Genomic DNA, 20888 nt, shown 5'->3' with positions numbered 1-20888 from the left:
ACATTCATTATTTGACGTAAGAGTTTGCCACTGAGTTAATTCATTATTGGGTATGTTAACTGTTTTAATTTTTTTCTTTAATTTTTTTCTTTAAATTTGAAAACAAACATTAACTTTCCAAATATTTAATCTTACTAACCCATTTTTAAAAATTTGGATGTATCGTTCTTGTGTGCTTTCAAGTCATTTCTGACTTATGACTGTCCTAAGGCAAACCTATCATGGGTTTTTTTGGGGTTGTGAGTGTGTGATTTGCCTAAGGCAACCCAGTGGCTTCCATGGCCAAGAGGGTAAATTGAATCTTGGTCTCCAGTCATAGTCCAATGCTCAAACCACGCTGGCTTTCTTGGATGTATTAGCTAACACTAATAGTTAAAACCCCGATTATAAAGATGATGCACCTCCCCACATACTGCGTATATGGTAAACACAGGAGCACTGCTCAGTGGTGTGTGTGTAGGTGCATTCAAGACACCTGTTGACTTTAAGGCTTCCCAATGGATTTCATAGTTTTCTTAGCAAGAAAAAACTCTGAGGTGTTTTGCTCAGTAAGTAGAACAGGTTTTTAAACAGATAGATGGCCACCTCTTAGTACAGACTTAGTGCATCTACACTGTAGAAATAATGCAGCTTGACACCACTGTTATAGCTCCATCCTATCAAATCCTGAAATTGATAGTTTTAGAAGATCTTTAGTCTTCTCTGTCAAAGTGTGCTTATGCCTCTGTTGTTGTTGTTATTGTGTGCCTTCAAGTTGTTTCTGACTTGTGGTGAACCTATCACAAAAATTGCAAGTCCCAGGATTCTGTAGGATGGAACAATGGCAGTTAAAGTGGTGTCAAAACTGCCTTATTTCTATAGATGCATCGAAATTAAACCAGCAGCTCACCATATTGTCACTTCTATTTCACTTAGTTCAGTTTGTCTAATAGAATGTTTATCTGAAGACTGCTCTAAGGGCAGGTTCTTCTTTATGGTCTTCATGCTTTGCAAATAATGCCAAGTTATTTTTTGGGACCACAGCTACTAGAATTCCCTAGACATGGTGGCTAGAGAATTCATGGTGTTGTGATCCCAAAAAGCGCAAGCTCTGGCTTCTGCACCCATGTAATTTTGTGTGGGATGTTCTAGAGCTGAAGGGTTTTTGAAGGGAACACTGGAGCACTGCTCAGTAGTGTGTATGTGTTTAAGTGCATTCAAATCACCTGTCAACTGCATTTATCTTGAGTGAGAGCCTCAGAGCTGAAGGGAGCAGGATCGCCTCACTTAACCAATTGGACTTCATGCCAGGTCTCCAAAAACAAGAAATGAGAGCCAACTCACCCATAAAAATATCCTTCACATTTTAATTTAATTAAGGTTATACAACTCTGCTCCAACTATTCCCAAAAAGGGCATCAGGGTAGTGCTGGTGGGAGGGGAGAGAAGGGGGGAAAGCTATAAAAGAGGCCCTCCAAAATGTCTGCCTCAGGGAAAGCAAGCCCTTTTGAGACATACCAAAGTTCATCAGCTCCCTCAACTTTGTTGCTCTTCCTGAGGGTATGGGAAGGAAGAAAGAAAAGAACAAGCATGGTTTTTCTCATTGCGCATCCTCAATCCTTCCTCCTTCTCCCTCCAACCCCAGCTGTCATAAATAAAGAGTCTTTCACATAGAGCACAGAGTGTCTGCTGGGAAAATGGAAGGCAGCTCAGCATGCTTCTTCCAATCTTCACTCTCGGGGCCGATTGACAAGGACTTCACCCAAGGCCTCCAGGACTTCACGCTTGTAGTCTTCAAAGTCCCCATCTATCTGGTTGACTGTCTGGTCCTCCACCACCCAGAGATGGCAGTTGGTCTCTGTGATAAGCCGGGCATCATGGCTGACAACAATTACCGCTGGAAAATGAATGACAAACAACCGTTAGCACAGCCCCTGTCCTGCTAGAAGAAACTACTTCCCCAGCTCCCAACGTTGTGGCTGCACACAGGTCCCCCACCCTGGGCTAATGGCTGAGAGCATAAGCAGGTACTGCCGCACTCAGAACCAATGCTATCTGGATCCAACTAAGAGCCAATGTGATGTTGATCTAGGATTAGGGAAACCTCAGTCCTAAAATTCTCACTACCATTCATTCTAATCCAGCTTTCCCCAGTCCAGCACTCTTCAGTGTGCTGAAATGCAACTTCCACAATCCCCAATTGGTAGGTTGAGAAGAACAGCAGTTGCTGAGAAAAATGAAGAGAATGCCATTGAACCTATGTCTTGGTGACAGTGCCTCCAAGCCTGGAGACACCAATTAGCATCTGTGGAAGCACAACTCTGGACAGGGCTTCACTTCCACTTTGTGAAAGGTGGGAAAAAGAGTGATTAAGTAATAAATGTCACTTCAGACATGCAATGACTTGCCTAAAGCCATCTGTTATTGGCCTACCTCACAATGCTGCTGTTAAGAACTACAGAGATGATGTACCTGAAGAACTCTGTGTTGGGATATAGAGTCCATAGTAAAGTGTAAAATGTGGGATTTAATAGCAACAGGCCGGCCATTCACCAGCCAGAGGTCATCAGCCAATCAAGTACTGGCTGGGGGGAATTTGAACATTCCCTTGACAGTTGGCTGTGGATTCCATTAGAGTCAATTGGCTCTGTGGCTTTCTCTGTTTGATGGATGGTGGACTATGATGTTTGTAGATAACTCTGTACATATTGGAACCTCTTCTAAGAATAAAAGCCTCATCTGCGAGACCTTTGTCTACAGTGTTCTCTTCAGTTATTCTGGAAGGGAAGAGGTGTTTCTCCAGCTCACAAGCTGCTGCCTACAGATTTGAAGGAGCCGTGGTACCTCATCACAGACTGTGCTACAAAACACTAACAAGGGTTATGCACCCAGTGTGCGCCTCAGGATCTGTTTGTGCATCTGAGTGAGAAGCTATTTTTGTGAGCAGTTATCCAGAAGAGCAGCCCAAACTGTCTGAGTGCCGGAAGGCATTATATTTTTAATGATGTGGGGAAGCAGGGAAATAATAAACATAGTTGATAGAGTTTGGTACTAGTAATACGACCATGGAAGAACTAGACCAGGGAATGGTGATGATCTCACTATGTAAAAGGGACCACTGGCTTGTATCAAACTATCAATTGCCAGGTTGTGACAAGCACGAAAAAGGAGCTACTTCTTACTCCCAATATGCAGCTTGTGCCAAACAGCCTTTACTTACCCCCTTTATATTCATTGATAGCATCTCCCAAGGCATCAATTGACTCAATATCCAGGTTATTTGTAGGTTCATCCTGGGGTGGGGGAAGTCAAAAAAAGGAGGGAATTACAGAAAGAAGAAAAGGACTTCTAACTTTTCATTGCTCTATCCTTCTACAAGAAGATAGTGTGTAACCAACATACTGATTCTGCACCAGCAGACTTAGCAGCAGTAGGCAATGGCCCCTGATTCAAACACCAAGACTCAGAAACTCACGGGGGTTCAGATTGATGCCACGACCTACAAGACTGGGTACAGGTCATTGGGTATCAAAAGAACACTGTAAATCAAAAAGAACAGCAAGAATCACCAGTCCTTTTGGTTTTACATTTTTAAAGGAGGGAATCAGGGAAAAGCTGGACGGAAAGATAGAGGAGGAGAAAGACACCCTTTCTACAGTGCTTTACTAATGAAGAGTGTGACCAGGACAGATGTGGTACTTTTCTGGGAAGCCCTTGGCATCTTATGCAACAACACATAACTTGATTATGAGAGGAAGCAGCAGGGAAGTAGCTTCAAGACTCTATCCAGGTTGCATTAGGGTTGACTGATTCAAGACCATACCACAGGAGTGAGGTGGTGTGGATGTGTCTTATGGCCTAAACTGACTGGGAACTGATTCAGTATGACACCAGGGATGCCTTCAGATGTTCCTGGAACTGGAACTTCGCATGTTCCTCATCCATGGGTGCAGATTGCCAACTAGAAAGCCACATGACTTCCACCCCTGATGCCCAGATATTGAGACTCACCAAAATGAGCACATCTGGTTCTCTGCAAGCTAGTTCAGCAAATACCACACGGGCTTTCTGTCCCCCTAGAGAAGGAATACAAGCAAAGATAAAGCTGAGGAGAGATTTACTCCTTCTTCCAAGACATGGGCAAACAGGATCTTTCCCTTATCAAACACAGTGTGGGGGGTTGAAGATCAAGGTCAGAGCTTCTTATCCCCATCTGAACTCCAATTCCTTTTATTGTCTATTAATGCCTCTCAGCCCTTCCAGGACCACCCTCCTTCTCCTCAGATTGCTTTACTAAGATTCAAATGGACCACCAGCGTCAGAGCCCTAATACGTCCTTTCTCTTTTGAAAACCCTTTTAGGGCTGACCATACCACTTGGCTGGTAACTGACCAGGAACGAAATCTGTTTTCTTGCAGTTTGATATCATTGGTTCATGCTCCAGAAACTAAAACATGAACCAATAGATTCAATTTACAAGAAAAGAGGTTCTACCTAAACATTAGGAAGAACTTATTTCCTGTAAGAACTGTTTGACAGTGGAGTGGACTGTCTTGTGGGGTGAGTGGAGTCTCCTTCTTCGGACATCTTTAAACAAAGGTTGGGTGGCATTTTTCAGGATTGCTTTAGTTGTATATTCCTGCATGACAAGTGGTTGCACTAGGTGATCCTCCTAAGATTCTACAGTCCTAAGAAGCAGAGTGGGGAGCAATGGGTGTGTCAGGAGGTCTATTCTGCACAAGTTAGCTTGCTACCTTAAGTTACAGGTGGAGGATACTATTCCACTGGTAGTGTTGAAGTAGTATTTAGCCATCAGTCTCATTAGTTTCTATAGAGGTAATTAGGGGATGGGATAAGGGGTGCCATTTTGTCCACCTCAGATAGCAAAATGTCTTTGGCCAGCCCTCAGCTTTTATATAAGCCTAATCATCTCCCACTCCCTTCACCAAAGACAGCTACCTCCACCTCCTCCTCCTCCTACCTGAAAGCTTGCAGATCTGAATGGTGTGGGCGTGACTCTCCAGACCAAAACGCCCCAAGCATTTGCGAGCATCCTGGTAGGGCAGGTTGAAGTTGCGCTGCAGGTACTCTGTTGCCGTCTCCTGCATGTTCAGCTGATCAGCATATTGCTGATTGAAGAACCCAATTTTCTACGTGTGGGAGGGGGTTTCCAAACACAGCAAATTAAAAATGTTTACGATAAAAATGTTAAAACAATTTTTAAAAATCCACATTAAACACCATAAAATAATTTAAAAGCCATATAAAAGTTAAAAACAAATAAAACACACAAATAGAAACCTTCCCTGCTTTCCTTGTGATTCTGTTTTCCAAACAAAGGCCTGAACTTTGTAGGACTGTTATAGCTACACTTTCTTAGATGTTGCATAAGGATGGTCCATTATACAGTCAATCATTTTGTAAGGACACAGTCTTCTTGAATTTGGGGTTTGGTGAGGAGGGGGATATAACTCACTCTAGTACAACAGATGAGGTCAAGCCTGTGCCTCCCCTGCATTTTCTGTCTCCCAACTGCAGTATCCAATGTAACTAAGCTATTGAACAGCAAACCAGAAAAAGCTGTCTGTCCCACTGAGTAAACTTCACAGCCAAGAGAGCTTTCCAGTAGTTGACTTCCAAGATTTTCTCTATGGAATTAGTTTGCCAAAGCCAGGCAGACCCTCAGCCTTGTATCATTCAGGGTGATTATATACATGTTATTTCCATGGCCTTGGAAGAAACTAACTTCCACAAGGGTCTAAATCCTTCCATTCTGACTCTTCCTTACAACCGTGGCTCCTGCTCCCTCAAATCTGGCCTCTTTTCCCCAAAACAGCCCCAACAGAAGGTCACCAATACTTACTAGTCTGTGGTTTTTCCTCATTTCCCCTCTTGTCTGGAAAAAAAGAAAAATGGGGGGGGGGGAGAGGTTTGTTAGAATAGATGCATGATCTTCTGTGTGATCCCACCAAATTGAAAAGGAAGTGTTCTTACAACTGAATCCAGGCACTGGGAGAATTCAGGGCCAAAACATAATCTCTTCTGGGAAGGCAGGGTTAGGAATTGGACAACAAAAATAAATAAAATGAGGCATGGTGTGCCTAATTAAGGTGCAAGGGGGACAGGTTTAATCTGACTTTAATCTGCACCCCTGCTTTCTTAAAAGAAATCTGGGTTTGAAAGTTGGGTGTAAACTGTAGGGAAGAAAGCAAGCACAAGTTGTATATGAACCAAAGCTTCCCTCTTTTTTTCCTGCTGGCTCTACTAGGATACTGAAATGTAACTCTACTGAAAGTCCAGGCCAATAGTACCCCTCCTTTCCCTGAACTGTTTCCAATCCAACTGGTTTCCCCAGTTATAAAAACAGATGTTAACTTGCAGAACCAGTGCCTGAGTTGGCTTTTATCCCTCTACCATCTTAACCTCTTTTTTTCCCCTTTTATGACATGTGATTCTGACTGCAAGCAGCAAGTGTACTGTTTTGATTTTTATGAATTGTAATGTAAAGCGCTCTGAGAGTCATTTAGACTTAACAGGAGACTAAAATGTTTACTGGTAAACAATACGTTTAAAAGTTATAATTTAAGTTTAAAAATACAAAAAAAATCTATTTTAAAAATAGAATAGAATATCTCACAGGTTTCACCCAATTTTATAATAGGAAAATACTGTGGATGTTTATATACAAGGATATCCCTTCACAGCAAAGCTGCTTTTTTACAAAGGCTTTCCCCAGACCCCAACTCGCTTTTCTTCCTTGTTCTCTGTCTAGCTGGATTTTTTTATTCACAGTGGCACTGGGAGGATGTTGAAAGAAGGCTCAGAAACAGACTTTCTGTGTTGGGTTGTACCAATGTGTCTGCAGTAAACAATACAATGAACAAAATCTGAGCTGGCAAAATGCTGGATTGTACTTCCGCAAATCCTACTGAAGCAGTGTGTGCCTCTCTACAAAAGGCAAGGTAAACCACAGCAGCCTACATCTCATACTGAGATACGTGAATAGCAACACAGAGAAAAGAGGAGAGCAGAGATGCCTGCCTCAGGCTCCCCCAGCATATTTTAAAAATGTAAATCTATATGTTTGGCCACCAAAATGGAAAGCTATGCAAGACTTATAGGTTGTTTACACAATCGTAGTGCAAAGGGATCTTGTAGCATCTCTGAGACTGAGAGAAAGAAGTTGGTACAATAAGCTTCCATAGACTTATGTCTACTTCATCAGACGCATGGAGTGAAGAGACTAGGAAAAGACCTTCATCATGTGAACAAGCTGGTTGCATGTGTAAATATGAATGGAAATACAAAACTTGTACTCCATCCCATGTGTGGGATGTTTTAAGTAGGGATTCATATAGGGATTCCACCTCATAGTGGTTAAGATGGTGTTCCCAGGGAGGTTGTGTATGGACTCTAATTTCTGCAAGAAGTCAGTAGTGTCCTTCACATAGCTAGGAGTGTTGGTGGCATATGGTCTAAGGATATTATGTTCCAATGCTTGAGATAATGGGCCATCCAGGGCTCCCTTGTTTATTTATTTTGGGTAATAAATAAAATGTACTTGGTCAAGGCTCCCAGGGTGTGTCAATTTGGATTTGGTTTGGCAACTCCATTCTCTGCAAATCCTTCTGGTATTCAGCCGTGAGAGTGTTAGACAGGATTCTGTAAAATGTAGTGTTGGACATGCCTCTAAGTCTCCTGTATGTAGCCAGATTTCTCCATGATGACTGTGGCTTTCCTCTTTGATGACAACATTAGGATTGTTCCCAAGACTGTGTACAGCTTCTTCTTCCTTGTGGCTAAAACTGTGTGGTAAATTATGTTTCTTATTATTTATGTCTGGGCATGGTGGTGGAAGCATTCTATGCAGAAATCAAGTTCTGTACCAATTGTGAGATGGAGCCCATGTGGAGTTCTTTTGCTGATCCTGAGAGGTACTGTGTTATATATTGGTGTTTTGAAAAAAAGATGGTTGAAACTTGTTTAACTGTTCTTATTTTTTTCACTGTAGGAATTTATCTCCATTCTTTCCATGAATTTTTCTGCCTCTGGTATCAAACTTTCCTTTAAAGTGATAATATCCAGAGACACTTTTCTTTTGTGAACTGAGGAAAACCTGTACATGAATAACATGAAGGAGGCTTAACTCTGGGGTATATCTGAAGAATGTGGAAATGCAACATTCCAGGTGGTATTAGCAGGGGCACCCAAAAATGAAAGTATCTTAGGGACAGAATAAGATGATCGAAAATGATGAAAACCAAAACATGGGAAGTCAGACTGGACTCACTCACCGGTGTTAGTTTCCCTGTTAACAGCAACAGCAGCGTACTCTTTCCCACACCATTGGGACCTACGATACAGACTGCAGCAGAGAGGAAAACAGTAATATTAACACTAATATTCTGCCATTCAAGCAATGAATCTGGAAGATTCTCTCCCCACCCCAACCCCCTGTCTTCTATCCTCCAAACAGCATGACTAAGACAGTCTGATGTGTCTACCCACTTAAGAGAAGCAAAGTCTCAGTTAATACAATAAAAGAATGTAACAAAGTTAGAACTCTGATGAGGATCCACCATTCAGAAAACAAGAGATAGAAACTATGTGGACATGAGGAAGGTAGGCCTACATGCTAGTTCTGATAAGGAGTCCTCTGTTACTTTTCAAATCACTTACTTCGAGACTCCATGTCAATTCCAAAGTCCAGATTTTTGAAAAGAGGTTTCTGCCCTTCATAAGTGAAGTCTACACCTGCAAGGAAGAAAAAGAGGAGAGTGGAGAAAAGGAAAATCTCTTTATCAAAAATTACAAAAGCCATGTATTATGCCAGTTACGGCAGACATCTTGAATCACAGGCAAAGAGGATTCCTACTTCTTACACACCCTAACTCACTTGTTACTCTCCTCATATGAAAAGGAACAAAGATAGGAAAGACTATTATTCACATGGAGATTTTCCATATGAATAAGAACCCTGATTTTCTAACATTCTTGCTCACAGGGAAGAACTTCCAGTCAAACAAGAACATTTACAGATGGTAAGGGGACAGGGCTAAGCACTCCTCTCTTTAGGTGTTGAATCCACCTTGGTAACTGACACTTGAACATGGTTTCAGTCACATGCAGAATGCATGTGTGGTGTGATGGGATCTGTGTATGAGAAAGACCAGATATAAGTATGTATAGGAATGTGTACACAGGTTGAATCCCCCTCACCGGAAATGCTTGGAACCAGAAGTGTTTTGGATTTCAGATTTTTTCAGATTCTGGAATACCTGCATATATATAAATTAGCAATCATGGAGATAGGGCCTAAGCCTAAATATAAAATTTATTTATGTTTTGTATACACCTGAAGGTAATTTTATACATAATATTTTTAATAATGTTATGCAAGAAACAAAGGTTTTGTACATTAGAAAAGCCAAGGTGTCACTATCTGGATAAAGGATATGCAGGCTGTACATGAGAATGTGCAGATGTGTAGCAGAGATAGAGGGAAACAGGCAGACAGGCAAGGGTAAGTCAGAAGCAGAGAGAGAGAGAGAGAGAGAGAGAGAGAGAAAGCGAACATGCAACTCTGAATTAGGGCTTCTAGCTAAATTTTAGCTCCTAAAACTCAAAGACAGAGAAGGATAAGAGGACAAAAGAAATAATATGAATCTCACAAAGCACAAATGGTCAAATCACAGAGTCTGTCCACTGCTACCTAACCTCTTCTCTGCAGTCAAAATGTCAGTGATGCATATCCCCCTGGATGCCATTTTTGTACAAGCTTGTTTCAGGCTGATGCAAGGCCAACTCTCAATTTTTCATAAGGGGTGGAGGAGAGATGCAAACTGCACACTCCACATCCCCTGCATTTGGTCTGCACCACAAGCAGGCCATGAATAACAGGCTGCTCACCTCCACTGTAACCAAGGGGACCTGTCAGTTTGGAGTTAAGTTGGGGCAAAAGAAAGACTCTATAAGTTCAGCTCTCAAGGACAGAACACTTCTGTAGTATATGTGTTTGTGTATGTGTGAGAGAGGGGGGCGTTTTAAGGGCCATACGTACACTAGCACAACTCCACCCAGTCAGCATCAAAGCAAATCAGTATTTTTTCAAAGACAAGCACAGCTTTTTAGAAATTCAGCCGTATCTTCCATTCCAACCCCCCCACTGCAATATTCTCCATGCAAACACAGGTCCATACCATGTAGACCCAGAATGGGTGGGCTCAGGGGTGGCGGGTCTGGAAAAGTAAATTTCACAGTATATTCCTTTGGCCGCTTTAGAAGTTCTGGGGCCTCACTGGCCTCTTCATCTGGGTTCTTCTTGCGGCATTTCTGTTGTTTGCGGGTCAGGGCTTCCTTCGTCTGCTTTTCCTAGAGATGGCCAGAACAAAACAGTATTTAAGTTATCAAAATATTTATATCCTTTCCTGCAACACAGTATCTCGGGCCAGCATATTTGGTATCAATTCAAAACAATTTAAAACAGGAAGAAATAATTTAAACAGACTCAAAGTACATTAAACAATGTGACAGTTTTAAATAAGACTGTTTAAAAACTGCTTAAGACACTTTAAAACCATGCACACGTACAGATTTGAATGAAATCAATTACGAACCCATACCCTTTAGTTAAAACATTAACACTGTTTCTTTTAAAGTAACACCCAAAATTCACAAAACAGTGATACCTTTGTTAGATCAACCAAAATGTACAAATATATGTTGCAAGCTTTCATCAGGCAAAGGGAGCAACACAGAAAGACATTTTCTTTGAGATACAGGTTACCTTAGTCCTTTGCAAGGCTATCAGCCTCCCTTGTTAGGCAGAGAGCATTGAATTTCTCAAGAAGCCTCCATGCTGTTGCATTTGGAAAACTTTTACGCAACCTGGATCTCAACAGAAATATCTTTTTGTGTTGCTAATGGAGTTTAATTTTTATTTCCTGGAATTTAGGACTCTTTGGCTCCCAGAACCCACAGGGCCAAAAGGAGATGTGGCCTACATACATAACTATCTCTCCATAACATCTTAACTGAGAACATTCTCATCTTGACAAAATGTAGGCCTGGTGACTCTACTATTCCCCTTATTTTATCTTGACTGTTGTTGTGTCTTCAAGTCATTCTGGACTTATGGTGACCCTGAGGCGAAACAATCACAGGGTTTTCTTGGTAAGTTCTTCAAAGGGGGTTTGCCATTGCCATCCTCTGAAGCTGAGAGTGTGACTTGCCCACAGTCACCCAGCAGGGTTACAGGCCAAGCAGGGATTCATATATATATATATATATATATACATACTTTATTGCTTTTGGCCAATGGCCATTGTAAAATCAAGGTAATAATACAATATACATAAAATTTCCGTAAAAACAATATACAATAAATTGTATCAAATAGCAAAAGTTTAGTATTAACAATTGTGGACAACTTAGATAACATGAATATGTTAAAATTCACAGTTGGACCCTTTTAGATCAAGTTATCCCCATTACAGGGGACAGCAATCTCTATGTATTTCTTCCTAGTCTTTTTAGCAGCAAGAGCAAACAATGCTATGCGCCAGGTCACATAATTATCTGTGTCCATAAGGAGGTAAAGTACTTTTTCTTGAGAGTTTGAAAAATTTTATTATTGATTAAGGATAAAATAAAACAATCCCTAGGATCTTTATACAAAGGGCAACAGGTTAAATAATGTACCAAATCCTCTGAATATGGGCAGCCAACAATACATCTCCGTTCGTTTCTCGTAACCTTTTTAAGCCTTCCATCTCTTTCAGCTGAATCAAACATTTTAAGCCTCAGTTCTGTGAAGGCTTTACGCAACTGGGCAAAAGTAAGACTGTCAAAATAATCCGGATGATCACAAAATTGTCTGGGGCTATAATATAAAGGGGCACATGGAGATTCATGAACAGTATGTAAATCTGCAAGGGTAGTAACTTCTAATATTGTATTATTTATTTTTACCTTCCTTGCAGGATAATCTAAACCTGCCAATTCACTCATTGAAAGACCATACTTAGTAATTAATTGGGCTGCCCCATGAACCCAATTATTAGCAGGTAATCCATTATTAAGTTCCAAAAGACATTTTTGGTAATCTAGAGGTTGGCATCTCTTGGATCTTAAACCAATAACACACAAGATTCTTTTATCTATTTGGCTTTATAAAGTTGGAACAGAGGTTTCGAGACGAATCATAGCAGTTAGAGTTAGAGTGTCCCTAGGAAGTCCTAGTAATGCCTTTAAAAAATAATTCTGAGGCACTTCCAGACCTGGGGCCTTAGGTATGCCCCAGATCTCTGCCCCATAAAGGATTTGTGCCAGAGTTTTAGCTTTAAAGATCATTAGAGCAGGGTTTACTAAATTGTCTCCCTTATTAACAGCAAAGCTCAAGGTTGCTTTGGCCGAACTATGAGCTTGGATTTTAATGTTTGTCATATGTTGTTTCCAGGATGCTGATTCAGAAAAGAAAATTCCTAGATATTTAAAGGATTTAACTTGATTTATTATATGTTCATCTAAATGCCAAATGTGTTTTGCAGCGCCTACTCTGGCCTCGCTCAAACCACTATACCAGAATGGCTCTCTATTCCTAGGAATGAGAGTAAAAAAATACTGCAGTGTCACAGTTCCATAAAGCCAGTGTAGTGCAGAAGTTTGAGGGCTCTATTAGTATGCTGGGAAAAAGTCATTCAAAAACCCACTGGGCAAGTCACACTCCATTAGCCTAAGAAGAAGGTAACGGCAAACCTCCTTTAAATAAATTTTGCCCCAAAATGCCATAATGGGGTTGCCATGAGTTGGAGCAGATGTGAAGGAACACAACAACAACAAGAACAACATCAAGCAACAGTTCCATAAACTAATTCAACAAGAACTTTCTGCTTCTCTGGACCACTCTGCTATCAGACGGCCCACAAAGCTCAGTACAAATACACAGCATTTTTGTTCCTCTGCAGCTGTGTGTCACATAGAAGGATATGAACTGGATGCTTACTGCCTGCTTTGTGGACTTTCCTCCGGCCTTGAGGTCTTTCAGCTTCTTCTCTTGTTTCTCATATTGCTTTAGCAGCTCCTTCTGTTTCTGCTGATACATTTTCTTGAACGTCACTGAAAAGAGAGAAGAAGACAAATATTCATGCATTCAGAAACTACTTGAATAAATCTAGCTATTTATCAAGTCTAACAAGCTGCATCTAGTAGTGGTCAACCACATGGTGAAACAGGCATGGTCTTTGCTAACTCTTAACAACAGTTGTTACATAAGCACATATCCATTCTTAGTATAGCCTAGATGTCCATCTCACCATTATCAATTAAATTGGCATTGTAGGGCAGCCTGTCAAGACTACTAGAAACATAATATCTGGAAGGCCATTGCAACATTCAACAACAGATGAACACACAGATTAACATGTAAATCACTTCCTCTCAACCAAGGGTCACACAGTATATATACACACCCCACTCACTCCCATGCCAGGATTCTCTGAAGATGCCAGCTACAGATGCTGGTGAAACATCAGGAATAAATTCTTCCAGAACATGGCCATGTAGTCCGAAAACCCCACAAAAAACTACAGCAAATACCCCTGCTCTATAGTCAATGGTCTATAGCTGTTATCAGGTTATATACCATATTAGCAGGCCAAGAAATTGACAAAATTAAATTCATTTAGATGAACCAGGTATTCTTGTACTGCCTATCGCTATGTTTCCTGTATTGTGTCCTCTGTTCCATTCTGAAAAAAATTCCTAGGCTCAGAGATATCTAAACATGTACCATTTGCCTTTGTAAATTCTTGACATCTATTGGGTCTAGGGAATATTTGTTGTGTGCCTTCAAGTCAACACCAACTTATAGTACCCTATTATTGGGTTTACACAATAAGATTTGTTCAGAGGAAGGCAAAGTGAAAACCTCTAGTCTCTGGGACCAGCTGGACTAAATCCAAAGGTATTAAAAGAACTGGCAAATGTAATCTCAAAGCCATTGGCAATAATCTTTGAGAGCTCCTGGAGAACAAGAGAAGTTCCAGCAGACTGGAAAAGGGCAAATATTGTCCCCATCTTCAAAAAGGGAAAAAAAGAGGATCCCAACAATTATCACTTAGTTAGTCTGACATTAATACCAGGAAAGATTCTAGAACAGATCATTAAACAAAGAACCTGAAAACATTTAGAAGGGAATGCCATAATCACAAGAAGTCAACATGGATTTCAGAGAAAGAAGTCATGCCAGACTAATCTGATCTCTCTTTTTTTTAAAAAAAAATAAAATTACTAGTTTGGTAGATGATGGGAATGCTGTGGATACAGTATATCTTCATTTCAGTAAAACCTTTAACAAGGTTCCCCATGACATTCTTGCAACAAGTTAGTAAAATGTGAGTTAGCCAATGCAACTGTTACATGGATTTTTAATTGGTTGACCAGCCAATTAGCAACTTCATTTCCCCCAAAATCTGACATTTCTCCTTCCCACCTCCTTTCACTGCCAAGGATTTAAAGGAGAACTTACTGTAATTTCCTCGATAGTAAAAAAGCTTCTGCATGTCCAAGTGGATGATATCAGTGCAGACATCATCCAGGAAACCCTGGTCATGGGAAACAATCAGGAGGGTCTTCTTCCATGTCTGGAGGTAGCTGTAAGGAAGTAAAGAAGTGGGGAAATGAAGAATAAATACTATTTTATCCCATTCCTTCTCCCATCATGACAATTTGGTATTTTCTTACATCACTGTAAGAAATAAATAAATAAATAAATAAATAAATAAATAAATAAATAATCAAGCATTTGGAGGATCCAAGGCTGAGGGAAACATCCTCTAAATAATCATAGGGTGTTTTTTTTGAATCACTTCAGTTTTATTTCAAAATAATAAAGAGAATAAATTCCACTCCTTTTCACCCTTATCTGCCAGTGTACAACAAATATCCAGAATTTAGATGTGTGACTACCAAGCCTCAGTACCAAATTTGTTTGTAAGACCTTTCAGACACACACACACATTTACTTCAGAGTAAGATTTCAGAATAAAAATGGCATACAGCAGATAGAGGCAAACTATAGCCCTCCAAATGTTTTTTGACTGCAACTCCCATCAACCCTTGTTAGTATAGGCAATGATGAAGAATGCTGGGAGCTATAGACTAACAACACTGGGTTCCGAGTAGGTTGGAGCAGGTTGAGGTACTGTAAAACTCTTGTCAAATGGAATGAAGGTACCGTACATACTCGACTGTAAGTCAATCTCGCATATAAGGTCAACTTTTGAGGCCAAAATTATGGGTATTGGTATGACCCATGGATTAGTCGAGGGTCAGATTTCAGGAGGCAGCCTGGCTGGGGACAGGCTGCAGGGTGGTCACCCTTTCCAGCCTCTCTGCAGCTGGGCTTTCTCCCAGGGAGGGAGACCAGCTGCAGAGAGGCTGGAAGGCAATCAGTTGCCATTCCCAGCCTCTCCCCAGCTGGGCTGTCCCTTGCAGAGGCAGCCTGGCTGGAGAGAGACTCAGGTCAAGTACTGCACTGACCCGTGTATAAGTCAACCCAGGTTTTTTGGGTCAATTGTTTGACCTAAATTTCTTGACGTATACATGAGTATATACGACACCTGTCTTCCTCCAGTTCCCAAATCCCAACTTTCAGCTATAGCTGTCCTTGGAAACCTGAGGGAGGGGGTATCCACAAACACCCACCTCTCTTCTTGTCAAAGAGACAGGCAGCCATAGTAACTGGCCCACTCTTCCTCAAATGAAGTTGACTAGTAGCTTACTTGTTAAGCCAGATGACAGCATTGAGATCCAGATGGTTGGTGGGCTCATCCAGCATCAGTAATGTAGGTTCCATGAACAGTGCTCTGGAAAGGAAAAAATTAGTCAGGAACCCTCTGGAATGCCACATAACTAGTTAGGATGAATGTTCAAGGAAGGAAGCTAATTGGCAGGGAAGTATTAGGAGCTTATGAGAACAGAGCCCCTGGAAAGCTGGACATTCCTCCATTTTAGGGCTAATGAGAGAGGCTAATCATTGTATATTCCTGCATGGGAGGGATTGGAATTGATGGCCTTTGAGGTCTCTTCCAATTCTTCAATTTTTTATTCTGGGGCTGCTCTACTTCCACAAGAGAAATACATTATTGTTTTGTGTCTAACATAAGACACATCAGGGTCACCAGTTCAGCCTATAATGTGTTCCTGGTCATCATACCCACTCCACATCTGCCACTGAAGAGACAGCTCTGCTACTTCACCTTGCTTTCTGAGCACAGGGAAAGCGAGGGACACCTCAACATCAACATCATCCTACTCAGCTGTGAAGGGGAAACCCCCTGTCACATCAAACTGGTTCCCCATCCAAATATATTTATTTATTATCCATATTTTCTTGAACATACCAATCTCACCAGACCTCAAGTAACTAAGCAAGATCAGGACTGATTTAAGACTTGGATGGAAGACTAGCAAGGAATACCAGAGATCAAAGTAAGGTTAAGATTACTGCCTGAAATCTTGAAGATAGTCCAATAGTCTGACTGAGTGCTAGGCAGCTTCCTATGAATAACTTCCCACCTCTCTCAACTATATACCATTTGACTATTAAATTTAATCATCTCTAATCACATAGGCTACCTGGCCAGGGATACTCTCATTCGCCAGCCCCCAGAGAATTTCTTGGTTTGTCGGTTCTGCATCTCAGGATTGAAACCCAAACCAGCTAGAATTCTCCGAGCTTTGGCTTCTGCTGCTGCTGCACCTGTAGCCCGTATTTCTTCATAGATCTGGTGATAAAGCAGAGAGAATTAATAAGAAATGTGATTGTATATTATCACGGGAAAACCCCATAATAGTTTACCTTAGGGCCTCTGAGGGAGAGAGAAGGCTGGCCCAGTACCATCAGGGGCTAGCCTGAAGAAGAAGAGCCCTCCCTCCGGTCCATCTGCCTTGGTCCAGGCCTCAGAGGGAGAGAAGAATGCTGGACCTGATTCCCTCCCTCCCTCACCATTCCCTTCTCCTTTTGTGTCGTGTCTTTTAGATTGTAAGCCTGTGGGCAGGGAACTGTCTGTTATCCCCTCTATTGTAAACCGCTCGGATTCCCAGTGATTGGGCGGTATATAAATAAAACCTATTATTTTTATTATTATTATTATTATTATTATTACATAGGTCAGAAACAACGAAGGCACACCACCACCGCAACAACATGGGAAATCTACCATTCCAGATGGTAGAGTAATCTCCAGAGGGTAGACATGATGATGAGACAAGGGGATGCCCAGTAGAATGGCTAAATAAAACCAGTACAGTGGTGCCTCGGGTTACGAAATTAATTCGTTCCGCTGTCAATTTCGTAACCCGAAAGGCTTTCGCAAGCCGAATCCCCATAGGCGCTAATGGGGAAAAGCCGCGATTCCGTGTGAAATCGCGCCGAAAAGCACCAAAAGTTTTTTCGTAACCCGAAAAAACTTTCTTAACCCGGAAAATTTTTTTTAAATTATTTTTTTTCGTATCCTGAAAATTTCGTAACCTGGGTATTTCGTATCCCGAGGTACCACTGTACTCCCTATTCTGCTCTCAAGCCATTTTACATGTTGTGCAGTCCATTCTTATTCTTCCACATTCTTTTTTTCTTTCCCATTCCACTTCTCTGAAATGTCTACACAACATTAAAGACCTTCATATCCATTAACTGTATTCATACTCTCAGCAGAAGTTATACTCAATGAGACAACTCAAATTGTTCACACCATAGTCTTTTCAGCAGCAGGGAAGTCTAGATGAGTTTCAGATTTAAACAAGTGACAAAGATAATGCAAACTGTTTGAACACTGAAGGGCACTTTTACTTGATCAATGACTTGGATGAAAGAATTGGGGGCATACTTATCAAATTTGCACATGACACCAAATTAGGAGGAGTAGCTAATATCCCAGAGGACGGACTCAAAATTCAAAATGACCTTAATAGATTAGAATGCTGGGCCAAAGCTAACAAATGAATTTCAACATGGAGAAATGTAAGGTACTGCACTTACAGCGGAAAAATGAAATGCACAGATATAGGATGGGGGGGACACCTGACTGAACATGTGAAAGGGATCTAGGAGTCCAAGTAGACCACAAATTGAACATGAGTCAACAGTGCGATGCGGCAGCTAACAAGGTCAATGAGATTTTAGGCTGCATCAATAAAAGTATAGTGTCTAGATCAAGGGCAGTAATAGTGCCACTGTATTCTGCTTTGGTCAGGCCCCACCTGGAATATTGTGTCCAGCTCTGGGCTCCTCAATTTAAAAAGGATGTTGAGAAACTGGAGCGTGTCCAAAGGAGGGCGACTAAAATGGTGAAGGGTTTGGAAACCATACCCTATGAGGAACAACTTAGGGAGCTGGGGATGTTTAGCCTGGAGAAGAGAAGGCTAAGAGGTGATTTGATAGCCCTGTTTAAATATTGAAGGGATGTCATATTGAGGAGTGAGCTAGCTTGTTTTCTGCTGCTCCAGAGACTAGGACTCGGAGCAATGGATGCAAGCTACAGGAAAAGAGATTCCACCTCAACATTAGGAGGAACTTCCTTACAGTAACATTCCCCCCTCCATGCATAATTGAGGTTGCGGATCTCAGATCTGTGAGTTAGGAGGGCGACTACACAACACCTAGAAAATTTTAGAAATAAAGTAGACTGGTGGGGGGGGAATGAACAGAATGGAATGAAGGAGAGAAGAAAAAAGAAAGATGAAAACAGTTAATAATAATAATAATAATAATAATAATAATAAATTTTATTTTTATACCCCTTTTCCAAAAGATCAAAGCGGTGTACACAAAATTAAAAACCAGTTACAAACACATCATAAAATAGATAAAACCAATAACACAATACAATATACAAATCTAAAACAATCATTCAAAAGGGTAAGCCAGGAAGTTGATGGAATCAAAGTACACTAGTTCATTTTCCAGAGGGGAAGGCTTGACAGAAGAGGAAAGTTTTTAGCTTCTTTTTGAATGTTTCTAGAGGGGTGATCAGGCAGAGTTCCTCAGGAAGACTGTTCCAGATTTTTGGGGCCGCTACTGAGAAGGCCCTTTGGGATGTAGTAGCATATTTAGATGATGGAATTTCTAGCAAGTTCTTCCCAGTTGTTCTGAGTGTGCGGGGCGGATTATATGGGGAGATGCGGTCCCTCAAGTAACTCGGGCCCAAGCCATGTAGGGCTTTATAGGTAATAACCAACACCTTGTATTGTGCTCGGAAGCAAATAGGCAGCCAGTGCAGATTTTCAGAATAGGTGTTATGTGGTCAAACCTAGAAACACCAGTGACCAATCTGGCTGCCATGTTTTGTACTAGCTGAAGCTTCCGGGCTTGGTACAAGGGTTGCCCCATGTAGAGCACATTACAGAAATCTAAGCGAGAGGTTACCAGAGCATGTACCACAGTTTTAAGGTCCCTTTGGCCCAGGTAGGGTCGCAGCTGGCCTATCAACTGAAGTTGATAGCAAGCACCTCTGACCATCGCATCTACTTGAGATGTCAACTGCAGAGACGAGTCCAGAAGTACTCCTAGACTGCGAACTTCGTCCTTCAGGGGAAGTGTGACCCCATTCAGGACAGGTGGATAAACTTCCTTCCCCGGACCTGGGGAATCTATCACCAGTACTTCTGTTTTCTCTGGATTCAAACTGAGTTTGTTTTCCCTCATCCAGCCCATTACCGACTCCAGGCAGGCATTCACTGAATCAGTCGGGGAGCACAGAGTCACTGAATCAGTCGGGGGCACAGAGAAGCATATTTTGTTACATTAGCTAGCCTCTTATACTTATCATGCATCATTGCAGAAGATACATGTTAGAATTATTAGACCTATAGCAGAGTTAAGCAATCTGTGGACCACCAGTTATTGTTGGGCTCTCATTTCCATGCACCCCAGCCAGCTTGGTCGGTAGTGGGAAATAATGGTGATAGTGGCTCTTCGAGAACTGGAGGGCTATGGGTAGCCCAACCCTGGCCTGGCCTAGAGAAAGAGGTGCCTCTTTAAGAAAAAGCATGAGTTACCCCTTAAAACGCTTTGACCATTTTGTCACAACCACAAGCAGAGTGGCTAGGCATGATTCCTTATACTCCTTGAAAGCATGTTTATGGACAGAAGGTGACTTTAGAACCAACATGTGGCATTGATTTCAAGTTAAAAAACCTGTAGTTTTTTTTTTAGAAAGAGCACAACCTTCCATCTGTACTTGCAGGTCTTTGCGTTCAAAAAACACATGTTTTACCTGATGTCAGCCATTTCACTGACTCCTTTTTACCAAAGCTGTGGTCCTTCTGGAGACTAATAAACTATGAACTCCTCAGCCACTGGCCAGGCTGGCTGGGATTGATGGAAACTGGAGTTATACATTACTGGGAGGATCAGAGGTTATGGAAAAATTCTACCTTGAGTAAACCTGCAGAACATTCTCAGGTTAGCAATTTACTCCCCCCCCCCACCCCGGTGCCATTACCTTCTCCAGACGTTCTGCAGCTGTGTCATCCCCTTTCTCTAACTGGGCTTGTACTCGCTTCTCCTCCTCCAGCAGCTTCAGTCGCTTGGTATCAGCCTTGAGGACAGCTTGGACAGCGGGGGTTTCATCTGCAACCACCTCTGTGAAGATGAAGAAAGCCACATTGAGGAGCAAACTTTTGAAACACAAATGGCAGGGCTTCACAGTATTCTATGCTGCAGAACTTTTAGAAAACATTCGTAGTGAAAAAAACAAAATCTTCAGTTCTTGGACTGGCTGGCCAAAAAGGGACAGGCACTTTGCTCGCTTGCTTTATATGAAGCACTGTTAATTTATGTGTTGTTGCTGTGAAAGTTTGTGTAGCTTAGAAGCAAAGAGACAGCCCAGGAAATTCCAGATTCAAAT

At 41.5% G+C, this 20888-nt stretch overlaps 1 protein-coding gene across 3 annotated transcripts in view; it reads right to left on the bottom strand.

Moving 5' to 3' along the window:
* Positions 1-1332: 1332 nt before the first annotated feature.
* Positions 1333-20888, bottom strand: part of ABCF1 (ATP binding cassette subfamily F member 1) — a 43623-nt gene continuing 24067 nt past the window's right edge. For all 3 annotated transcript variants that reach the window (XM_089515686.1, XM_089515675.1, XM_089515665.1), the window contains 13 exons: positions 20484-20623; positions 16618-16766; positions 15762-15845; positions 14507-14631; positions 12983-13095; positions 10179-10350; positions 8659-8733; positions 8274-8344; positions 5843-5875; positions 4961-5129; positions 3991-4055; positions 3200-3272; positions 1333-1876 (listed from right to left, as the gene is read on the bottom strand). In XM_089515686.1, coding sequence (XP_089371812.1) covers positions 1710-1876; positions 3200-3272; positions 3991-4055; positions 4961-5129; positions 5843-5875; positions 8274-8344; positions 8659-8733; positions 10179-10350; positions 12983-13095; positions 14507-14631; positions 15762-15845; positions 16618-16766; positions 20484-20623 — 1436 coding nt within the window. In that variant the 3' untranslated portion in view covers positions 1333-1709. The remainder of the gene's footprint in view (positions 1877-3199; positions 3273-3990; positions 4056-4960; positions 5130-5842; positions 5876-8273; positions 8345-8658; positions 8734-10178; positions 10351-12982; positions 13096-14506; positions 14632-15761; positions 15846-16617; positions 16767-20483; positions 20624-20888) is intronic.

The sequence above is a fragment of the Sceloporus occidentalis genome, unplaced genomic scaffold, assembly GCF_023333645.1.
Source record: "Sceloporus occidentalis isolate IW3139 unplaced genomic scaffold, rSceOcc1.0.p SCAF_1, whole genome shotgun sequence".
Lineage (NCBI taxonomy): Eukaryota > Metazoa > Chordata > Lepidosauria > Squamata > Phrynosomatidae > Sceloporus > Sceloporus occidentalis.
Note: the sequence above shows the minus strand (reverse complement) of the source record. Positions and strands in the feature narration are given on the sequence as shown.